The 15,172-nt window shown below is 64.2% G+C and overlaps 3 protein-coding genes across 4 annotated transcripts; all 3 read right to left on the bottom strand.

The window, feature by feature from the left end:
* Positions 1 to 587: 587 nt before the first annotated feature.
* Positions 588 to 6,432, bottom strand: QARS1 (glutaminyl-tRNA synthetase 1). Its single transcript, XM_062631711.1, has 24 exons — positions 6,242 to 6,432; positions 5,756 to 5,903; positions 5,570 to 5,679; positions 5,405 to 5,480; positions 5,108 to 5,172; positions 4,858 to 4,911; positions 4,611 to 4,668; positions 4,454 to 4,525; positions 4,250 to 4,335; positions 3,966 to 4,052; positions 3,775 to 3,874; positions 3,574 to 3,652; positions 3,342 to 3,450; positions 3,129 to 3,259; positions 2,932 to 3,024; positions 2,667 to 2,804; positions 2,482 to 2,569; positions 2,259 to 2,402; positions 2,083 to 2,187; positions 1,693 to 1,785; positions 1,335 to 1,462; positions 1,120 to 1,186; positions 845 to 970; positions 588 to 770 (listed from the first exon to the last, which is right to left on the bottom strand). The coding sequence occupies exons 1-24, from the start codon at positions 6,386 to 6,388 to the stop codon at positions 720 to 722; spliced, it is 2,355 nt and encodes a 784-aa protein (XP_062487695.1). The 5' UTR covers positions 6,389 to 6,432; the 3' UTR covers positions 588 to 719.
* Positions 6,433 to 7,076: 644 nt separating this feature from the next.
* Positions 7,077 to 8,804, bottom strand: LOC134170368 (epidermal differentiation-specific protein-like). 2 transcript variants are annotated; one of them, XM_062631710.1, is made up of 2 exons: positions 8,101 to 8,804; positions 7,077 to 7,992 (listed from the first exon to the last, which is right to left on the bottom strand). In XM_062631710.1, exons 1-2 carry the CDS (start codon positions 8,285 to 8,287, stop codon positions 7,229 to 7,231), a joined length of 951 nt encoding a protein of 316 aa, XP_062487694.1. In that variant the 5' UTR covers positions 8,288 to 8,804; the 3' UTR covers positions 7,077 to 7,228. The 2 variants fall into 2 exon arrangements, with proteins under 2 accessions (XP_062487694.1, XP_062487693.1); XM_062631709.1 differs by having other exon boundaries at positions 7,077 to 8,804.
* Positions 8,805 to 9,482: 678 nt separating this feature from the next.
* Positions 9,483 to 15,111, bottom strand: SLC6A8 (solute carrier family 6 member 8). Its single transcript, XM_062631706.1, has 14 exons — positions 14,775 to 15,111; positions 14,244 to 14,465; positions 13,726 to 13,857; positions 12,851 to 13,118; positions 12,642 to 12,774; positions 12,306 to 12,440; positions 12,120 to 12,223; positions 11,919 to 12,043; positions 11,722 to 11,834; positions 11,504 to 11,641; positions 11,192 to 11,294; positions 11,011 to 11,111; positions 10,606 to 10,776; positions 9,483 to 9,987 (listed from the first exon to the last, which is right to left on the bottom strand). The coding sequence occupies exons 1-14, from the start codon at positions 14,875 to 14,877 to the stop codon at positions 9,856 to 9,858; spliced, it is 1,980 nt and encodes a 659-aa protein (XP_062487690.1). The 5' UTR covers positions 14,878 to 15,111; the 3' UTR covers positions 9,483 to 9,855.
* Between the last annotated feature and the right edge of the window lie 61 nt (positions 15,112 to 15,172).

The raw sequence follows: 15,172 nt of genomic DNA, 5'->3' as shown, positions 1-15,172 counted from the left end.
GCGCGGTCCAGCATCGCCCCAAAGCGGGGCGAGACCCCGCGCAGCGGCTCCGCGGGGAGGGCGCTGGGGCTTCCGCGGCCGGCGGTGGCCGCGCTCTGCCCCTGCCCGCGGGCGGCACCGACGAGCGAAGGGTCCCCCGGCATCATGAGGCCGAGTCGGGGCTGCTTTAACGTGCCCATGTGCTCGGCGCGGCCTGCGCGGACCCCGCTGCCGCTTAAGGTGGCCCGTGGGGCCTGGCTGAGCCCCCCACACCCGCGGCAGGACCGGAGTCCCGGTTACGGGGTTAGAGCAGGGGGCACACACCGGTGCCGCGGGGGCATCCCCGTGACCCCTACCCCGGGGCCGGGCAGGGGCACCCCCAGCGAATCCACCTTAAGCGGGGCCGGCGCTGGGCCGGTGTTTGTACACAACGTGCGCACCGTCCTGCTGCCCGCGCACTGCCTGGGACCGCGGGACCCGCCTCCAGCCCACCCAACCCCAGCCCGGGCCGAGCTGCAGCCCCCGGCGGTTCCCCAGCTCCCGACAGACCCCGACCCCCCCCTTGGAGACCCCCGCCACCCCACTGCAATGACAGCGCAGGGCAGGGCTGGGATGCTCGGTTTATTGAGGCCACGCTGTGGGGCGCCCCGGGGGGGTTGCACCAAGGCACGGTGGCACTGGGGGTGCGCAGGGACCCCCCCGGGAAACAGCATCACAGTGAGGCAGCAGCGGCGGGTCCCTCAAGCCTTGCCAGGGTCCTCCTTCAGTGTCACCGTCCGGTTGAACACCATCTGGGGAGAGGCAGAGGGTCAGCTCTGAGCACACGGTGGATGAGGAGACCCATGGCCCCTTTCCCCGTGCTCACCTTCCCCTCCTTGCTATCGGGATCCACGGAGAAGTAACCCAGGCGTTCAAACTGGAACTTGTCAAAGGGACGGGCGGAGAGGACGGAGCTGTCAACCAGGGCGTTGGGGACCACACGCAGGGAGTCCTGGCAAGAGGAAGAAGCTCAGTGGGCTCCTCTGCCTCCTTCACAGCCCCTCTGCTCCCAGGGACACAGCAGGAAGGGATTTGGGGGCACAGAGAAGGGGGTGCCTCAGGTGTGGGTGCAGGAGGACCTCAGCTCCTGCTGCTACTCACAGGGTTGAGGTCACTCAAGAAGCCACCGGGCACCTCTGATGGGTCCTCGGGGTTTTTGTGTAAAAACCTGCCATGAGACAGAGTCATCACAAAGCCATGGGGCGAGAGGACATGATGCCCCATGGCAGCTGTGGGGCAGCAGCTCCTGGCACCCCAAAGCAGCGTTTTCCCCACAGAGCTTGTGCCTGCACCTCTCTGTGTCACCGGGTACTCACAGGCGCTCATAGAGCCGCACTTCACACACCAGCGGCTCCGACACCCAATGGATGAAGGCTTTGGGCTTCTCTGCCATGTCTGACTTGGTGCAAGTCACCTCCAGCTCCATCACGCGCCCGCTGGCATCCTGGGGGAATAGAGATGAACTGAGCCACCAGGCTGCAGCCTCATCACACAGGGCAGTTACAGGGCTGAACCACCAGCTCCCCACTGGGTGGGGCACAGAGGCAGCCTGCACCCACACTGTGCCCTCAGCACCCAGCCCAAGACAACCATCACGTCCCTTCCCTTTGGGGCATGGCCATGTCCTGACATCCCACAGCCCATCCTCATGTCACTGGTGCCAGAGCCACTCACCTTGATGACGTTCTGGACAGCAATGACATAGCCAGTGTGGCGCAGCCCCACAGGCTGCCCGGGGGCCAGGCGCTTGTAGCCCTTGTCCATCTCCTGTGGGAGAGTTCATAGCTGCATGAGGTATCCCAGCACAGGCAGCAGGTCCCCCCTCCAGCACGTCTCTGTCTCCATGATTGTATTTCCTCCCCAGCTCCTGCCATCCCCGTGCTGTTTGAATTGTCATGCTACTGCAGGACGTTCCCCAGCACACAAGCACACCAGACATGTCCCCGCTGAGCTGATGGCAGGGGGCATTTCCCCTGTGCCCATCAGAGCTGGGGGCATGTTCAGGACTCACAATCCATTCCCCATGCAAGGGCAGGGCTGCATGGCCCGGTGTGCCCGGCTCACCTCCCTGAAGTCTGTCTCCTCAATGTAGACAGTGGGTTGGAAGGGCACTTTGTGAAAACCCCGGCTCTCATCGGCTGGGAAGTTGGGCACAAGGACCTCGAGTGCCTGGGGAAAAGGAGGGGGTTAATGCTGACCCTGGTGAACCCCACTCCCACCCTATCCTGCAGCAGTCTCACCTTAGGGGCAGGGAAGTTCGTGATAGTGACCTTGAGGGGCTCCAGGACAGCCATGGCACGGGGGGCCTGCTCGTTCAGCACCTCCCGTGCACATGCCTCCAGGAGATGCGGCTCCATCGTTGCCTGGGCCACTGTCACACCAACCTGCAGGACAGCGTACTGTCACCACACTGTGCAGGGGACACATCCACCTGCCCCATCCCACCCTATCCCCAGAACCTACCCGTGCACAGAAGTTGTTGATGGCCTCGGGGGGGAAGCCTCGCCGGCGCAGGGCTGTCAGCGTGAAGAGCCGCGGGTCATCCCAGTCCCTGAAGAGACACCAGGGTGACAGCCAGGCATTGGCCTGTGTGACAGCCAGGCACTGCCCTAGGTGAGACCCGCAGTGCCTGCTGACCCCACTCCTACCTCACAGCACCCGTCTCCACCAGCCGGATGATCTTCCTCTTGGATACAACAGTGTAGAGCAGGTTCAGGCGCCCATACTCCCACTGCACGGGGCAGTAGACATCCAGTGCATTGCACAGCCAGAAGTAGGAGGAGCGCCTGCAAAGGAGACACAGCCTCACACCCATCCATGGATGCACTGTCATCCAACACACTTCGGCAGCCACCGGGATGTGGCTAGTTGCCCCATCAGGTCCATCCCAGCCATGGGCCAGGCCGTACTCACCTGGCCTGGAACTCCTTGGTGCAGAGGGAGTGCGTGATGTGCTCGATGGAGTCGCAGAGGCAGTGTGTGTAGTCGTATGTGGGGTAGATGCACCTGCAAAGGCAGACACAGTCAGACCCCACAGTCAGTCTGCATCACCTCCCCATTCCCAGGAGATGCAGACCCACACATGCCAGGACACCGCAGACCCTCCCTACCACTTGTCCCCAGTGCGGTGGTGTGGAGTAAACTTGACGCGGTACGCAACGGGGTCCATCTTCCCATCTTCCATCACCAGCTTCATCCGCAACGTGGCCTCCCCCTCCCCAAACTTGCCCTTCCGCATGTCCTGTGGGGCAGGGGGAAGCTGTCAGCTGAGCCATGGACCCAGACCCCACTGGCACACATCACCCGTGCCCAGCCAGGAGTACCTCAAAGAGCAGGAGTGACTCCTCCACTGGCCGGTCCCGCCATGGAGAGGGTGGTGGGTTGTGGCCCTTGATCTCCTCAATCTTCTGATGGCAGACGTATGCCTGGCCCCTATGGAGGGAAACCACCATCACCAGAAACGAATGACCCATCCCTTGGGTGAGGGGGAACCCTGGCCATGGCACAGGACATCTGCACCATGCTGGTACATCCATACTGTCCCCGGACACTCGCCTGCGGATGAGCTCCAGGGCCCAAGTGTAGAGCTGGTCAAAGTAATCTGATGCATGGGTCACTGCATAGGGCTGGTAGCCTGTGGGGATGGGGGAAACACAACAGTTGGAGGCACCCCCAGGACACAGCAGCAGGACTTGCATGCAGGGATGTCCCCAGCAGCGCCTGGCCTGACCCTGCCCGCCCCATCCCAAGCTGTACCCAGCCACTCGACCATGTCCCGGATGGCAGTGAAGTACTTCTCCTCCTCCTTCTCGGGGTTGGTGTCATCATAGCGCAGGAAGCACACGCCACCGTTGGCCTGGGGACAGGGACAGTGAGCAGCCACTCCCTGAGAGACCACAGGGACAGGCCAAGCAGCCAGGGCAGGCAGGAGCTGAGGAGCTTCTTACCTTGGCATAGCCAAAGTTGAAGTTGATGGCTTTGGCATGGCCGATGTGCAGGATCCCGTTGGGCTCAGGAGGGAACCGTGTCCGCACCTGCAGGAAGGAAAGGGACACCTCTGGGAGCACTGGCATGATTCCTCCATGATTCCAGAGAGCTCCCCATGCCACATGGGTGCTGGCCGTGTCCACACTGAGCTGAGTGTCCCCCAGCCAACCCACCACCCAACCAGAGCATGGCACATCAGTGCCACCACCACGGGGAACTGCTGGCCTGGGGGACACAGCCTTACCTGCCCACCCGTGATTGCCAAGTGCTGCTTCAGCAGAGCCATGGTGTTGGGGGTCACCACATAACCCTCCGTCTTGTAGTTCTCTCCTGCAGGCAGAAGATGTTCAGGGCTGCAGCACCCAAACTGAGCCAAGCCCAGCAGTGGTGAGGAAGGGCACGGGGCCAAGCTGGTCCCACACACATGGTGGTTGCTCCTCGCACTCACCTGGCTTGTGGAATTTGAGAGCTTCTCCTCGCAGCTGCTCCAGCAGGGACCGTGTCTCTGTGCCCACCTCACCTGCAAGGAGAGACAGGGCTGAGCAGGGAGAGGAGACAGGTCCCGAAGGGCTGGGGAAGCTGCCCATGGAAGGAGAGTCTCTTACCGTTCTCCACCACAGCTGCCTTCTGCTTCTCCACCGGGGCTGGCCGGACCTTTGCAGCCTGCAGGGACCAGCAGAGCATCCTGAGTGCTCATCCCCAGTATGCACCTTCCCCTCCTGGCCCAGGCTACTGCCCCCAGTGCTCCTCATGGTGGCAGCTGAGCACAGAGCAGCTATTGGGCTTCTGCCTTGTCACTCAGCTGGAAAACACCATCCCAATGCCCAGCTTCTCCCTTCTCCTCCTCCTCACCTTTGGTTTCTTTTCCAGGTCAGCTTCTGTCTTTGGACCCAGCAAATGCAGCACCTGGAGAAAAGAGACACAAACAGAAGTAGAGAAGGCTCCTGGTGCCCCAAGTCCTGGAGGTGACCCTCACCCAACCCTGCAGGATGTGTCCAGCACTGGTCCCTCCCATGGGACAGCCCAGGACGTCCCACACTGAGCATGGCACCAACATGGGACACCATCCCAAGCACCCCTGACCCATTGCCCTCACACCCACCTGCAGGTCCACCTCGTTCTTGATGGTCTTCCCATCGGCCCAACGCAGCCGGCTCCGCGCCTCCCCTGCAGACAGGGCACCCCATGGGCAAAGGACATAGCCACAGAGAGTGGCCGGAGGCAGCGCTTGCCCCAGGGCTGCCCCTGGTGCAGGGCACAACCGCCACCCTCAGCCCTGCCTGCAGTGGATGTGGCACAACAGCTGGGGCTGGTGCAGCCCATGGCAAAGGGTTGGCTCTCAGGGTACAGAAAGGAGGCAGCAGCGATAGCAGAGTCTGCCCCAGCGCCCCACACTCACCCATCAGCAGCCCCATGTTGAAGTGGTAGCGCTCGGCCAGCAACTCCGCTCGGTGCTCGCTGATCACTGCCTCTACCTGGGGAGCAGGACAAGGACGCTGGGGTGAGCAGGGCAAGCAGGAGCACGACGCAGTGTCCCTCACGGTGCCCATCCAGCCCCTCTCACCGCCTCCTCGATCTGCTCAGGGGTGATGCAGACCCCCACGCCACAGGCTTGCTCGAAGTCCGCCGCATCCAGGGGCTCCAGGGGGTGGTTCCGCACGTACTCCAGGGCAGCTGGGGACAGAGAGGGGGTGATGAACGGGGACATCCCCGCCGGTACCGGGGTGGGGGTCCCGGCGCTGCAGGGTACCGCTGAGCTGCAGGTCGGTGAGGATCTCCCTGCGGGCGATGTAGCCGACGAGGAAACCGAGGTGCTTCGGGTCCCGGAGCCGAGCGGCCGCGTTGTACAGCAGCGTCCCTGTGGCTTTGTCCAGGGCCGGGCCCAGTGCGCTCTGAGCCTGCCAGGACCGTCCGGAGGAAGCGTCAGGGCGGGCCCGGGGATCAGCACCGGTGAAACGGCGGCCCCGAGGCTGGCGGGAGGTGGGAATGCCAAGGGCTGAGGCTGCTCGGTGAAGCCGGGGAGGGGGGGGGGATCCCGGGGAAGAGGCAGGGTCCCTGCGGTAATGGCGCTGTACCGGGAACCGGGAGGTCTGGGAACAGGGGGACTGAGTGACCCGGGAACCGGGGGATCGGGGAACCGGGGGATCGGGGAACCAAGGGATCAGGGAACCGAGGGACCCGGGGAATACGGGACCCGGGGACCGAGTGACTTAGTTGTGGTCCGCGGCGGGCGCACCTGCAGCACTGCGCGGCGCAGCAGAGCGCTGAGCGCCCCGTTCCGCAGCGTCTCTCTCGCTTTGGCCTCGCTGAGGCCGATACCGGTGAACAGCCCGAGCGCTTCTTCCGCCTCCTCCGGCGCCATCATCCCCGCCGCTGCCGCCATGCTGCCGCCACCGCCACCGCCCGCTCCCGGAGGCGTGGCTACGCCCAGCCAATCGGGGTGGGGAGGGCGTGTCGCTGTCACAGCTTGAGCCAATCGACAGCGAGAGGAGTTTGACTTGGGAAATAGGCCGGGGGGAGCTCGGAACCGGCTCCACCAATAGGCGCGCAGGGGGCGGGGCCAAGCGTGTGGGCGGTGGCATCATTTAAAGAGACAGGCACCGGGGGCAGCCACGTGGGGGGCGGGGCCGGGGGCGGGGCCTAGCATCGGGGCGGGGCCCAAACCCGTGTCCCAGCAGCTGCCCCAGCCCCTGCCCACCCCCTGCCCCGCTGTCTCCCCGCTCCAATGTCCGCTTCCCTCAGCACAGTGCCCCCCGGCTCTCCCAGCCCAGCATCCCTTGCCCCCCCCAAGCCTGGTGTCTCCCCAGTCTGGTGTCCCCTCCCAGCCCGCTGTCCCCAGCTCTTCCCAGTGACTCCCGGCTCCCACAGACTGGAATTCCCTGGCTTTCGCAGCCCGGTGTCCTTCCCACCCCAGTGTACCCCCAACTTCCCCAGCACGAAGTCCCCCTAGCCCTCTGTCCCCAGCTCATCCGTCTCTCCCCAGTGTCCCTCAGCCCGGTGTCCCCCAGCTCTCCCAGCCTTGTGTCTCCCATTCCCGCAAGCCCACCCCAGCAGCCGCAGATCCGGGGGGGTAGGAAAACGGGTTTATTGGCTAAAAGCAGCACGTAAAGGGAAGAGGCACCGACAGCTCCTTGCGGCTGGAGCCATCGGATACGGCCAGAAAAGGCGAGTCCTGGCTCCTCCATAGACAGGCAGCGCCGGTGTCTCCGGGGATCCCACACAGCTACAGCTCCATCCCGGTGTCCGGCACCAGCTCTGTCCCCTCAGCGGCTGCCTGCTCCTTGCCTGCCGCCGACAGAGGCTTCAAGCTATAGCGGGCACTGATGTTGGTACCGGAGACGCTGCGGTACTCGCCCATCTCCGTACGCACGGTTTCATTCTGGGTGATGGTGAGCAGGACCGGCACCGACAGAGTCACCTCTTTCCTCAAGACCTGGATGCTGAGCGCCGTACGCGGGGGGATCTTGGCCGGGAGCTGCACTTCCACCCGCTCCCGGCGGGTGCTGGATTCGCTGTGTCCTTTCTGCACCGTGAAGATGTTGGAGGCTTCCACGGCGAGTGTGAAGGACAGCCCGGCTTTAAGGCTGGTGGCGTTGCTGAAGTGAAAGCTCTGCCAGAGCGTGGTGCCGTACTCCCGGCTGCTGCTGGCCGCCAGCACTTGCTCCGACTCCGTCTCGTTCACCCCCTCCACCTCATCCACTAGCACCTCCCGCTCATCCTCTACCCGCTTCTCCTTCCAGAGGAGACGCGCCGAGACCTGGGGCCGCCCCGGCCGCAGCGGGCGCAGGTGGGACAGCCGAGACTGGAAGTTCAGCTCCAGTTTGTAGTCAGGGAGGCGCTCACCGGGCCATGCCAGGCAGTGCCAGCCGCCACGGCCGGGGTGCTGGTACAGCAGCCAGACCCCTCGCTGCACCACGTGAGATGCCACCCGGTCATTGAAGTACCCGTACGCCAAGTTGGTCTCCTCCGTCACCACCTTGCAGGCACCTTGGAAGTTGGGGTGTTCATAGAGGGTGATCTGGGGGTCCCCCAGGTCGTGGTGCACAAGGCGCAGCGCTGAGAAGCTGTTGGATCGCTCTATGGAGGGGTACTCACCCTCCTCGAAGGCATGCGGCTGCCCCTCGTACTTGGGGTCTGTGTAGGCGATCCAGGGCTGCCCCACCACCTTCAGAGAGGAGATGCAGTCCCCGAAATCCAGCTCGTGCAGGTCGGGCACGTCGCAGGTGAACTCCCGGCTCAGCCCCTCGAAGTTGGCGTGCTCGTACACCGTGATCCGGTTCATGGTGCCCGGCGGGGGGCTCCAGGGAATCCGTGGGGGAAGCAAATGGTGCCCCAACTGCCCCTTATCCCTGTCTCTGCTTCTTCTTTGCCTGCCTCCACCTGCTCTCACCACCACCACCAGTCTTTTACAGAGGGTGGTGGGACGGAACGTGCTGTGACATGAAGGGGAGGTGATGACGGGGACCCAGCCAGGACCCGGTGCACCGGGATGGGATGTCAACCGGTCCCGCAGACCAGCCGTGCCGGAAAGTCCAGCCGTGCCCCGGGCATGCGGCGCTCCAGCACTAACGAGTCATCCCCAATTAGCGCCGGTGCTTCCGCCCTGCCCCTGCTAATTACGGTGAGTGTTGCCGGTGGGGCAGGAACTGCCGGCTCGCCCCGAGACAAGCCCCTTTGGCACCCCAATGACCCCGAAGGGGCAGGACATACCCCCCTGGCATAGCCATGCTGCCCCAGTGCTGTGCTCCAGGTTGGCCCAGGCAGATGCTGGCACCTCTCCCTCCTTGTCCTTCCACGGGCAGCGCCCACGGTGCTGCTGGACGGCGATAGGTGCCAGCACCGGGCACATCAGGATGCTGACACACAGCCAGGGCACAGGGACAGTTGGCAGCCACCCCAGCACGGCGTGCCAGGGGCTTCCTCATGCCACCGTGCAGGTCCCCATGGCATGGGCTGGAGCTGTGGGATGCGATACAGGGCACGTGCACCCCGTGGTTGGCACCCCATTGGGACTGGGTGCAGGCAGCTTGAGCCTCTGGCTTCTCCCAGCTACATAGTGGGGCTCAAGGGCTGCCTCATCTCTCCTCATCCCTCCTCATCCCAGAACCGTTCCTGCAGCACAGCACAGGGAGACCAGAACCCCGAAGTCAACACAAGCAGCTCCCAGTGGAGTATGGCTGGATCCTGACTGACCCCTGCAATCCCCACTATGGTCTGGGGACATCTAGGACCCTAAAAGCCCCCAGTAGCTGAAATCCGTCCCTTGGGACTTGAAAGCAAGGCCAACCCTACCTACATGGGGCTCCTCAGTCCCATAGGGAAACCCGGGTTTGGTACATCCTGCAATGGAAGAGGATGGAAACCCCATGGCCCCTGCTGCCTGTCCCCTCTGAGTCACCCCAAGAGTGGAACCACGTCCCTGAGCCCCCAAGCCCCTGTCCCACACCCCCATCCCTCCCGCCTCGCAGTGCCGGTGCTGCCAGGGTCTCCCAGTTTATTGCCAGATGTCGGGGCGGTCGGGGTTACACCAGACAAACGCTACAGGAAGCGGTTAGTGAGGGGGGGGCCGTGAGGGGGGCCGGGTGGGGCCGGAGTTGGGCTGTCCCTTGCTCCCCCTCCCCAAACCCGCAGCCTCCCCACCAGCCCCTAGGGGCTGCCCTGCTTCCCCCCCCCCCAGCCCGGGGACCCCTCCTGCTCCCCGCAGCCACCCCGGCTCCCTGGCCCCCATTAACCCTTCCCTGCAGCGAGGCCGGGGGGCCAGGGTGGTGCGGGGGGCACGGGGCAGAGCGGTGGGAGGCAGTGCTGGCATTATTGCTATGGCAGGCGGGAGCAGCGCGACCCTCCCAGTGCTCAGATCACAGTCTCGAAGAGCGTCGCCTTCTCCTTGGGGGGCTCTGGGGTCAGCAGTTTGGCTTCTGCCTCGGGTGTCAGGTACTCCAGGTGGTGGTGGCCCCAGATTGGAGTGGTCAGGAGCTGCCAGCGCTGCGGGGACCTTGTGTCAGTGCATGGGGACAGCCCCGACCCGACATGGTGCGTCCCATATCCCTGATGCATGGGGTGGGGATTTGGATGGGGATGGAAGTGAGACCAGGATGAGGAAGGGATTGAGACAGGGATGGGACTGAGATGGTGATGGGATTAAGAAAGCGATGTCTCACTTGGGTGTCTCACATGGGTGAGGTTGGGAGTGAGACAGTGATGGGGACAGGGATGGGATTTTTATGGAGAGTGATAAGCACAGGAAAGAGACTTGGATGGGGATGTGGGTGCATCTAGGAGAGCAAAGGGATTGAAATGGGATTGAGAAGAGGACAGGGATGAGATGGAGACAGGGTTGAGACAATGATGGGCTAGGGACAGGATTTATCAGGAAGTAAGAGGGATAGAGATTGGATTCGGATGGGGAAGGGACTGAGACAGTGACCTAAGCAAGAATGGAATTCAGGTGAGGTTTGGAGTGAGACAGTGATGGGGACAGGGATGGGATTTGGCTGGGCATGGGACTGATGTGGCAACATGGACAGTGCTGGGATGGGACTGGGATGGGGATGGGAGGGGGGAACAAGGACAGAGCAGAGGGGTGGGCTGGAGCCCCCTCACCTCACGCAGGGAGCCTTTGCAGCGCAGGAGCTTGTAGAGTAGGGTGCAGGGGATGCAGAGCATGGAGGAGAGAGCCAGGACCCAGCCAATGGCGTCCCCCCACCACGGGTACACGTATGTCTTGTTGTAGGTCAGCGGCTTGTAGTTCACCACGTGGAACACGAAGATGCCCTGGGTACAGAGACTGCGATGAGGTCCTGCAGGCCAGGGGATGGCAGCCACAGACCCCCCATGCGTGTCACCCTGTGACCCTGACACGTATGTCACCCCGTAACCCTGACACGCGTGTCACCCCGTGGCTGCCGTGCCCAAAGCAGCCGCCTGGGGGAGCTCAGTGCCCGTGGCAGCGAGGACACGCGAGGACATGCAAGGACACGCATGAACACATGTGTCAGCCCCGCTCACCACGCAGACCAGCGGCGTCACCACAGCCCAGCACCACTTCATGAAGGGCAGGGGCCGGTAGCCAATCATACGGGCCACGTCGTCCATGAAGCGGTCGGCACCTATGGGGAGAAGGAGGTCAGCCCCATAGAGCACCCACGTCCCCTTGCGTGACGCCCTCCCCATGTCCTCCTGGCCTCACCGTAGACCCAGGCAATGACCACGCACTCCCAGAACGCTTGCCACAGCAGCGTGATCCCGCTGGCTGAGTAGTTGTCAAAGAGCTGGAACACGTACATGCCACCCTGCCAGGACACCGCGTGTCACCGGGACTGTGCCAGGCACCCTGACACCGGCAGGGGCACAGCACCAGTGTCCCTTGACCATGGGCACCCTGCATGCCATGGACACCCTGAGCTCCCACAGCACACTGGTGACAACGGGCACCCGCCGTGGGTGCAGCACCCCAGGAATCTCCCACCCCACGCCAGGGCCCAAGGTTCCATCATCCCACCTCTGTGACCATGGAGAGGTCGATGAGGCAGAAGATGATGCAGCAGAGCGCAGCGGTGAGCTCACGGCGCAGCGAGCCAGCCCCCGGCTGGGGGAACATGTCCAGGATGCCCGTGATGAAACCCTCCACGCCGACAAACTGCGGCAGAGAGCAGGGCTCAGTGGGGACACACCACCCCGTGCCCCTGCCCATCCCCGTCCCCCCTGTCCGCCCTGCACCTGGCTGTCCAGCCCCAGCACGAGGAGCATGAAGAAGAAGAGCGTGGCCCAAAGCGGGGACAAGGGCATCAGTGTCACGGCTTTGGGGTAGGCGATGAAAGCCAGCCCAGGGCCTGTGGGAGAGCGGGGTCAGCGGTGCCACCATAGGGTGGGACACAGGGGACATGGCACCGGTGTCACCGCTGCCTGGCACTCACCGGACTCAGCCACCTTGGAGATGTCCACGCCTTGCTCGGATGCCATGAAGCCCAGCACGGAGAAGACAACGAAGCCGGCAAAGAAGCTGGTGGAGCTGTTGATCACGGCCAGGATGTAGGCATCCCTGTGGGCAGAGCGGGTCAGGGGACACCGGGGGGGACACGCACTGGAGGGGACACCGACAGCTGGTGCAGCACTACCTGTAGCAGTTGTTGTGGAAGCGGTTGTAGCTGCCCAGCGCGGTCAGGGCACCCAAACCGATGGCGTAGGAGAAGAAGATCTGGGTGCCAGCATCAATCCACACCTGCATGCAAGGGAGGGTGTTGGGGAGCAAGGAAAGTGTTAGGGGGGTCCCCTTCTCCTCCTGCCCTCTCCACTGCCCTCACCTGTGCCTCGGCCAGCTTGGACCAGTCAGGTTTCAGATAGTAGATGATGCCACCCAGTGCCCCAGGCAGTGTCACCCCATGGACCAGCAGCAGGATGAGGACCACGTAGGGGAAGAGTGCTGTGAAGTAGACGATCTGCAGAGGAGAGGGTGCTGGTGAGACCCTCACCTAGGCTGGGGGCTCTCCATCGTGTGCCACAAAGGGACCGGAACTCCAGAACATCCCCAGCAGACAGATGTGGGACAGGGGGTCTTGCACCCCATGGGCTGTGGCACAGGAGCCAGCAGTGTCGGTGTGCTGGTGTCTCCAATGCATTCTCCCCACCACCAGCATCACCTTCCCGGTTGACTTGACGCCCTTCCAGATGCAGAAGTAGACGATGACCCAGGTAGCGATCAAGCAGAGGATCATCTGCCAGTTCATCTCCCCCGGCTCGCTGAGGGCCCCTGAGAGCCGCAGCACTTTGTTCCTGCAGAGCGGGGCCGTGCTGAGCACTGGGGTGATGGCATCAGCCCCAGGACAGCCCTCGTGGTGCCCACACTCACTCCCAAAACTCGATGACGGGCGAGCGCTTGTTGCCCATGTCTGCGCAGCTGACGTTGAAGAGCTCGGCGGTGGCATTGATGCTGGCGTTGTAGCAGAGCTCGAAGTGGAAGAGCTCAGTGCACTGCTCCGTGTTCCAGGGGTGGCCGCACGTGGCCCAGGGCAGCGTGTCCGTCAGTGAGTGCACCAGGTAGTAGAGTCCCCACACCAGGATCATGATGTAGTAGGAGTTGCAGAAGAAGACGATCACCATAGAAGCCAGACCCAGACCTGTGGCACAGGGAGGTCAGAGCCCGTGGGCACCCACAGCAGAGCCTGGGGTGGGATGAGGGGTGCAGGCAGGGATGGGGCAGGACATGGTGACAACACGGGGCAGCTGAAGGTAGGATAGGGAGGAGCTGGTGAGGATGGGACAGAGGGAGCTGATCGGGATGGGAGAGGGGGAGCTGGTGGGGAGGGGACAGGAGGGAGCTGGTAGGGATGGGAAAGGAGGAGCTGGTAGGGATGGGACAGAGGGAGCTGTCAGGGATGGGACACGGGAATCTGGCAGCCTCAGGTGGGACAGGATGGGGATAGCCACACAGCACCACGATCTGTCAGCCCCAGGGATGCCCTGGGGATGCTGACAGCACCAGGCAGGGAGCCACAGCGGCAGGCAGGGACAGGCAGGATGGCACGGGACACGGGGACAGGCAGCTGCCGCCCTTGGCCAGGGTGCAAGGGAGCAACGGGACGCGGACAAGGTACACAGGAGCAGGCAGGGTGTGGGCAGGGTGCAGGCAGACGGTGTCCTCGGTGCTGCAGGCGCATGGGGCCACGGGCAGGGTGCAGGCAGGGCACGGGCAGGGTGTGGGGTGCAGGCAGGGCACAGTGTTACCCTTGAAGAGGGGGGCGATGTTCCAAGCGGCGATGCCCCCCTGCTTCATGAACTGCCCCAAGGCCACCTCCAGGAAGAAGACGGGAATGCCGCCCACGAAGACAATGATGAGGTACGGGATGAGGAAGACGCCTGGGACCGGGGGGAGAGGGAACGGGGCCGGCTCAGCTGCCGCCGCTCCCCCCGGACCCCCCCGGACCCCCCCTTCCCTCCCTGTGCCACCCGCCCCGGGCACAGCGAATGGGGAAGGAGCCTCTGAGCCCTCCCCTCGCCGATGTAGGTCAGGGCAGGCAGGTGATGGGGGGCTCCCCATGGACCCCCCATCCTTGTGGGTTGCAGCAGACACCTGTGGGGTGGCCCATGAGCCCCGTGGATGTGCCCTTGCCACGGGGAGGTGCACGGCGAGCTGGCCCCACCATGGGGTGACCCCACACACACACGCTATGGGGTGCTCTAACGCAACATGTGGTGCCCCACATGACTCTGTGGGACCCCCCCTTCGTGTCTATGGGGCTCACCTCCGCCGTTCTTGTAGCACAGGTAAGGGAAGCGCCAGACGTTGCCCAGCCCCACAGCGAAACCCACGCAGGACATGATGAAATCCATCTGACGGGCCCACGTCTCCCGTTCCGGAGCTGCAGTTGCTTTCGGGGGACCGGGGGGTCCCACTAACGGCGCCGTTATTGCCCGTTCCTCACCCGCCGTGGGGGGGTCCGTACCCTCCGCTTCCCTACGGGTCTCTATTGAGATGGGGATGGGAGGGGGGGGCACCCCATACAGTGCTGTCACCCCATGGCCGTGCGGTGGGGAACGGAGGAGGAGCGGGGGGGGGGGGGGAATCCCCCGCTCCTCCTCCGTTCCCCACCGCACGGCGAAGCGTGACGTCAGATGTCAGGCCGCGTGACGTCACAATGCAGAGCGGTGACTCACCCCGCGGCGGCGCGGTCGCGCGTGGCCGTGGACCCCCCCTCTTCCCTTCCTACCCACCCACCCCCCCCTTCCCCACCGCTATTCCCAACCTCATCTCTCCCCCGTCGTTTCCCGCTTACCGGAGCCCGCGGGAGCAACAGCAGCAGCGGCGGCGGCATCGTCTCGTTGCGGGGCAGCAGCGGGTGGCTGCGGGGCGGCCTTATCGGCGGGGACCGGGGGCATGTCGCGGGGGGCCGGGGAGCGCGGGTGGGTCGGGGACGGCTCCGTTTGCCGTAGGGAAAAAAGGGGGGGTACAGGGAAAGGGGAAAGGGGGGGGGTTCAGAAGCAATCCACGAAGCACTTGAAGGTGAGTCGGAAGAACCTCATTGAGGGCGGCGGGGCGCGGCGGGGCGGGCCGGGCCGGGCGGGCGGCTCAGAGCCGGGCTGCGGAGCCGGCGCCGCGCGGCCGCTCCGGGGCTCTCTGCGCCGCGGCACCGGGAGGCGGTGGAGGCAGCGACCGGCCGCGCCGCCCCCCGAG

The sequence above is a fragment of the Pezoporus occidentalis genome, unplaced genomic scaffold, assembly GCF_034315485.1.
Source record: "Pezoporus occidentalis ecotype Australia unplaced genomic scaffold, CSIRO_AGI_Poc_V1 ctg371, whole genome shotgun sequence".
NCBI lineage: Eukaryota > Metazoa > Chordata > Aves > Psittaciformes > Psittacidae > Pezoporus > Pezoporus occidentalis.
Note: the sequence above shows the minus strand (reverse complement) of the source record. Positions and strands in the feature narration are given on the sequence as shown.

What these genes read in the sequence shown, in the direction of transcription:
- LOC134170368 (XM_062631709.1), bottom strand. Translation starts at nt 8,287, where the DNA reads ATGAACCGGATCACGGTGTACGAGCACGCCAACTTCGAGGGGCTGAGC.
- QARS1 (XM_062631711.1), bottom strand. Translation starts at nt 6,388, where the DNA reads ATGGCGGCAGCGGCGGGGATGATGGCGCCGGAGGAGGCGGAAGAAGCG. An exon ending in ACCTGGAAAAGAAACCAAAG is followed by an intron (nt 4,669 to 4,857) that starts GTGAGGAGGAGG and finishes TGGTCCCTGCAG; the next exon opens with GCTGCAAAGGTCCGGCCAGC. An exon ending in GTGCGGCTCTATGAGCGCCT is followed by an intron (nt 1,187 to 1,334) that starts GTGAGTACCCGG and finishes GTCTCATGGCAG; the next exon opens with GTTTTTACACAAAAACCCCG.
- SLC6A8 (XM_062631706.1), bottom strand. Translation starts at nt 14,877, where the DNA reads ATGCCCCCGGTCCCCGCCGATAAGGCCGCCCCGCAGCCACCCGCTGCT. An exon ending in CCAAGCTGGCCGAGGCACAG is followed by an intron (nt 12,224 to 12,305) that starts GTGAGGGCAGTG and finishes CCTTGCATGCAG; the next exon opens with GTGTGGATTGATGCTGGCAC. An exon ending in ACCTCTCCATGGTCACAGAG is followed by an intron (nt 11,295 to 11,503) that starts GTGGGATGATGG and finishes GTGTCCTGGCAG; the next exon opens with GGTGGCATGTACGTGTTCCA.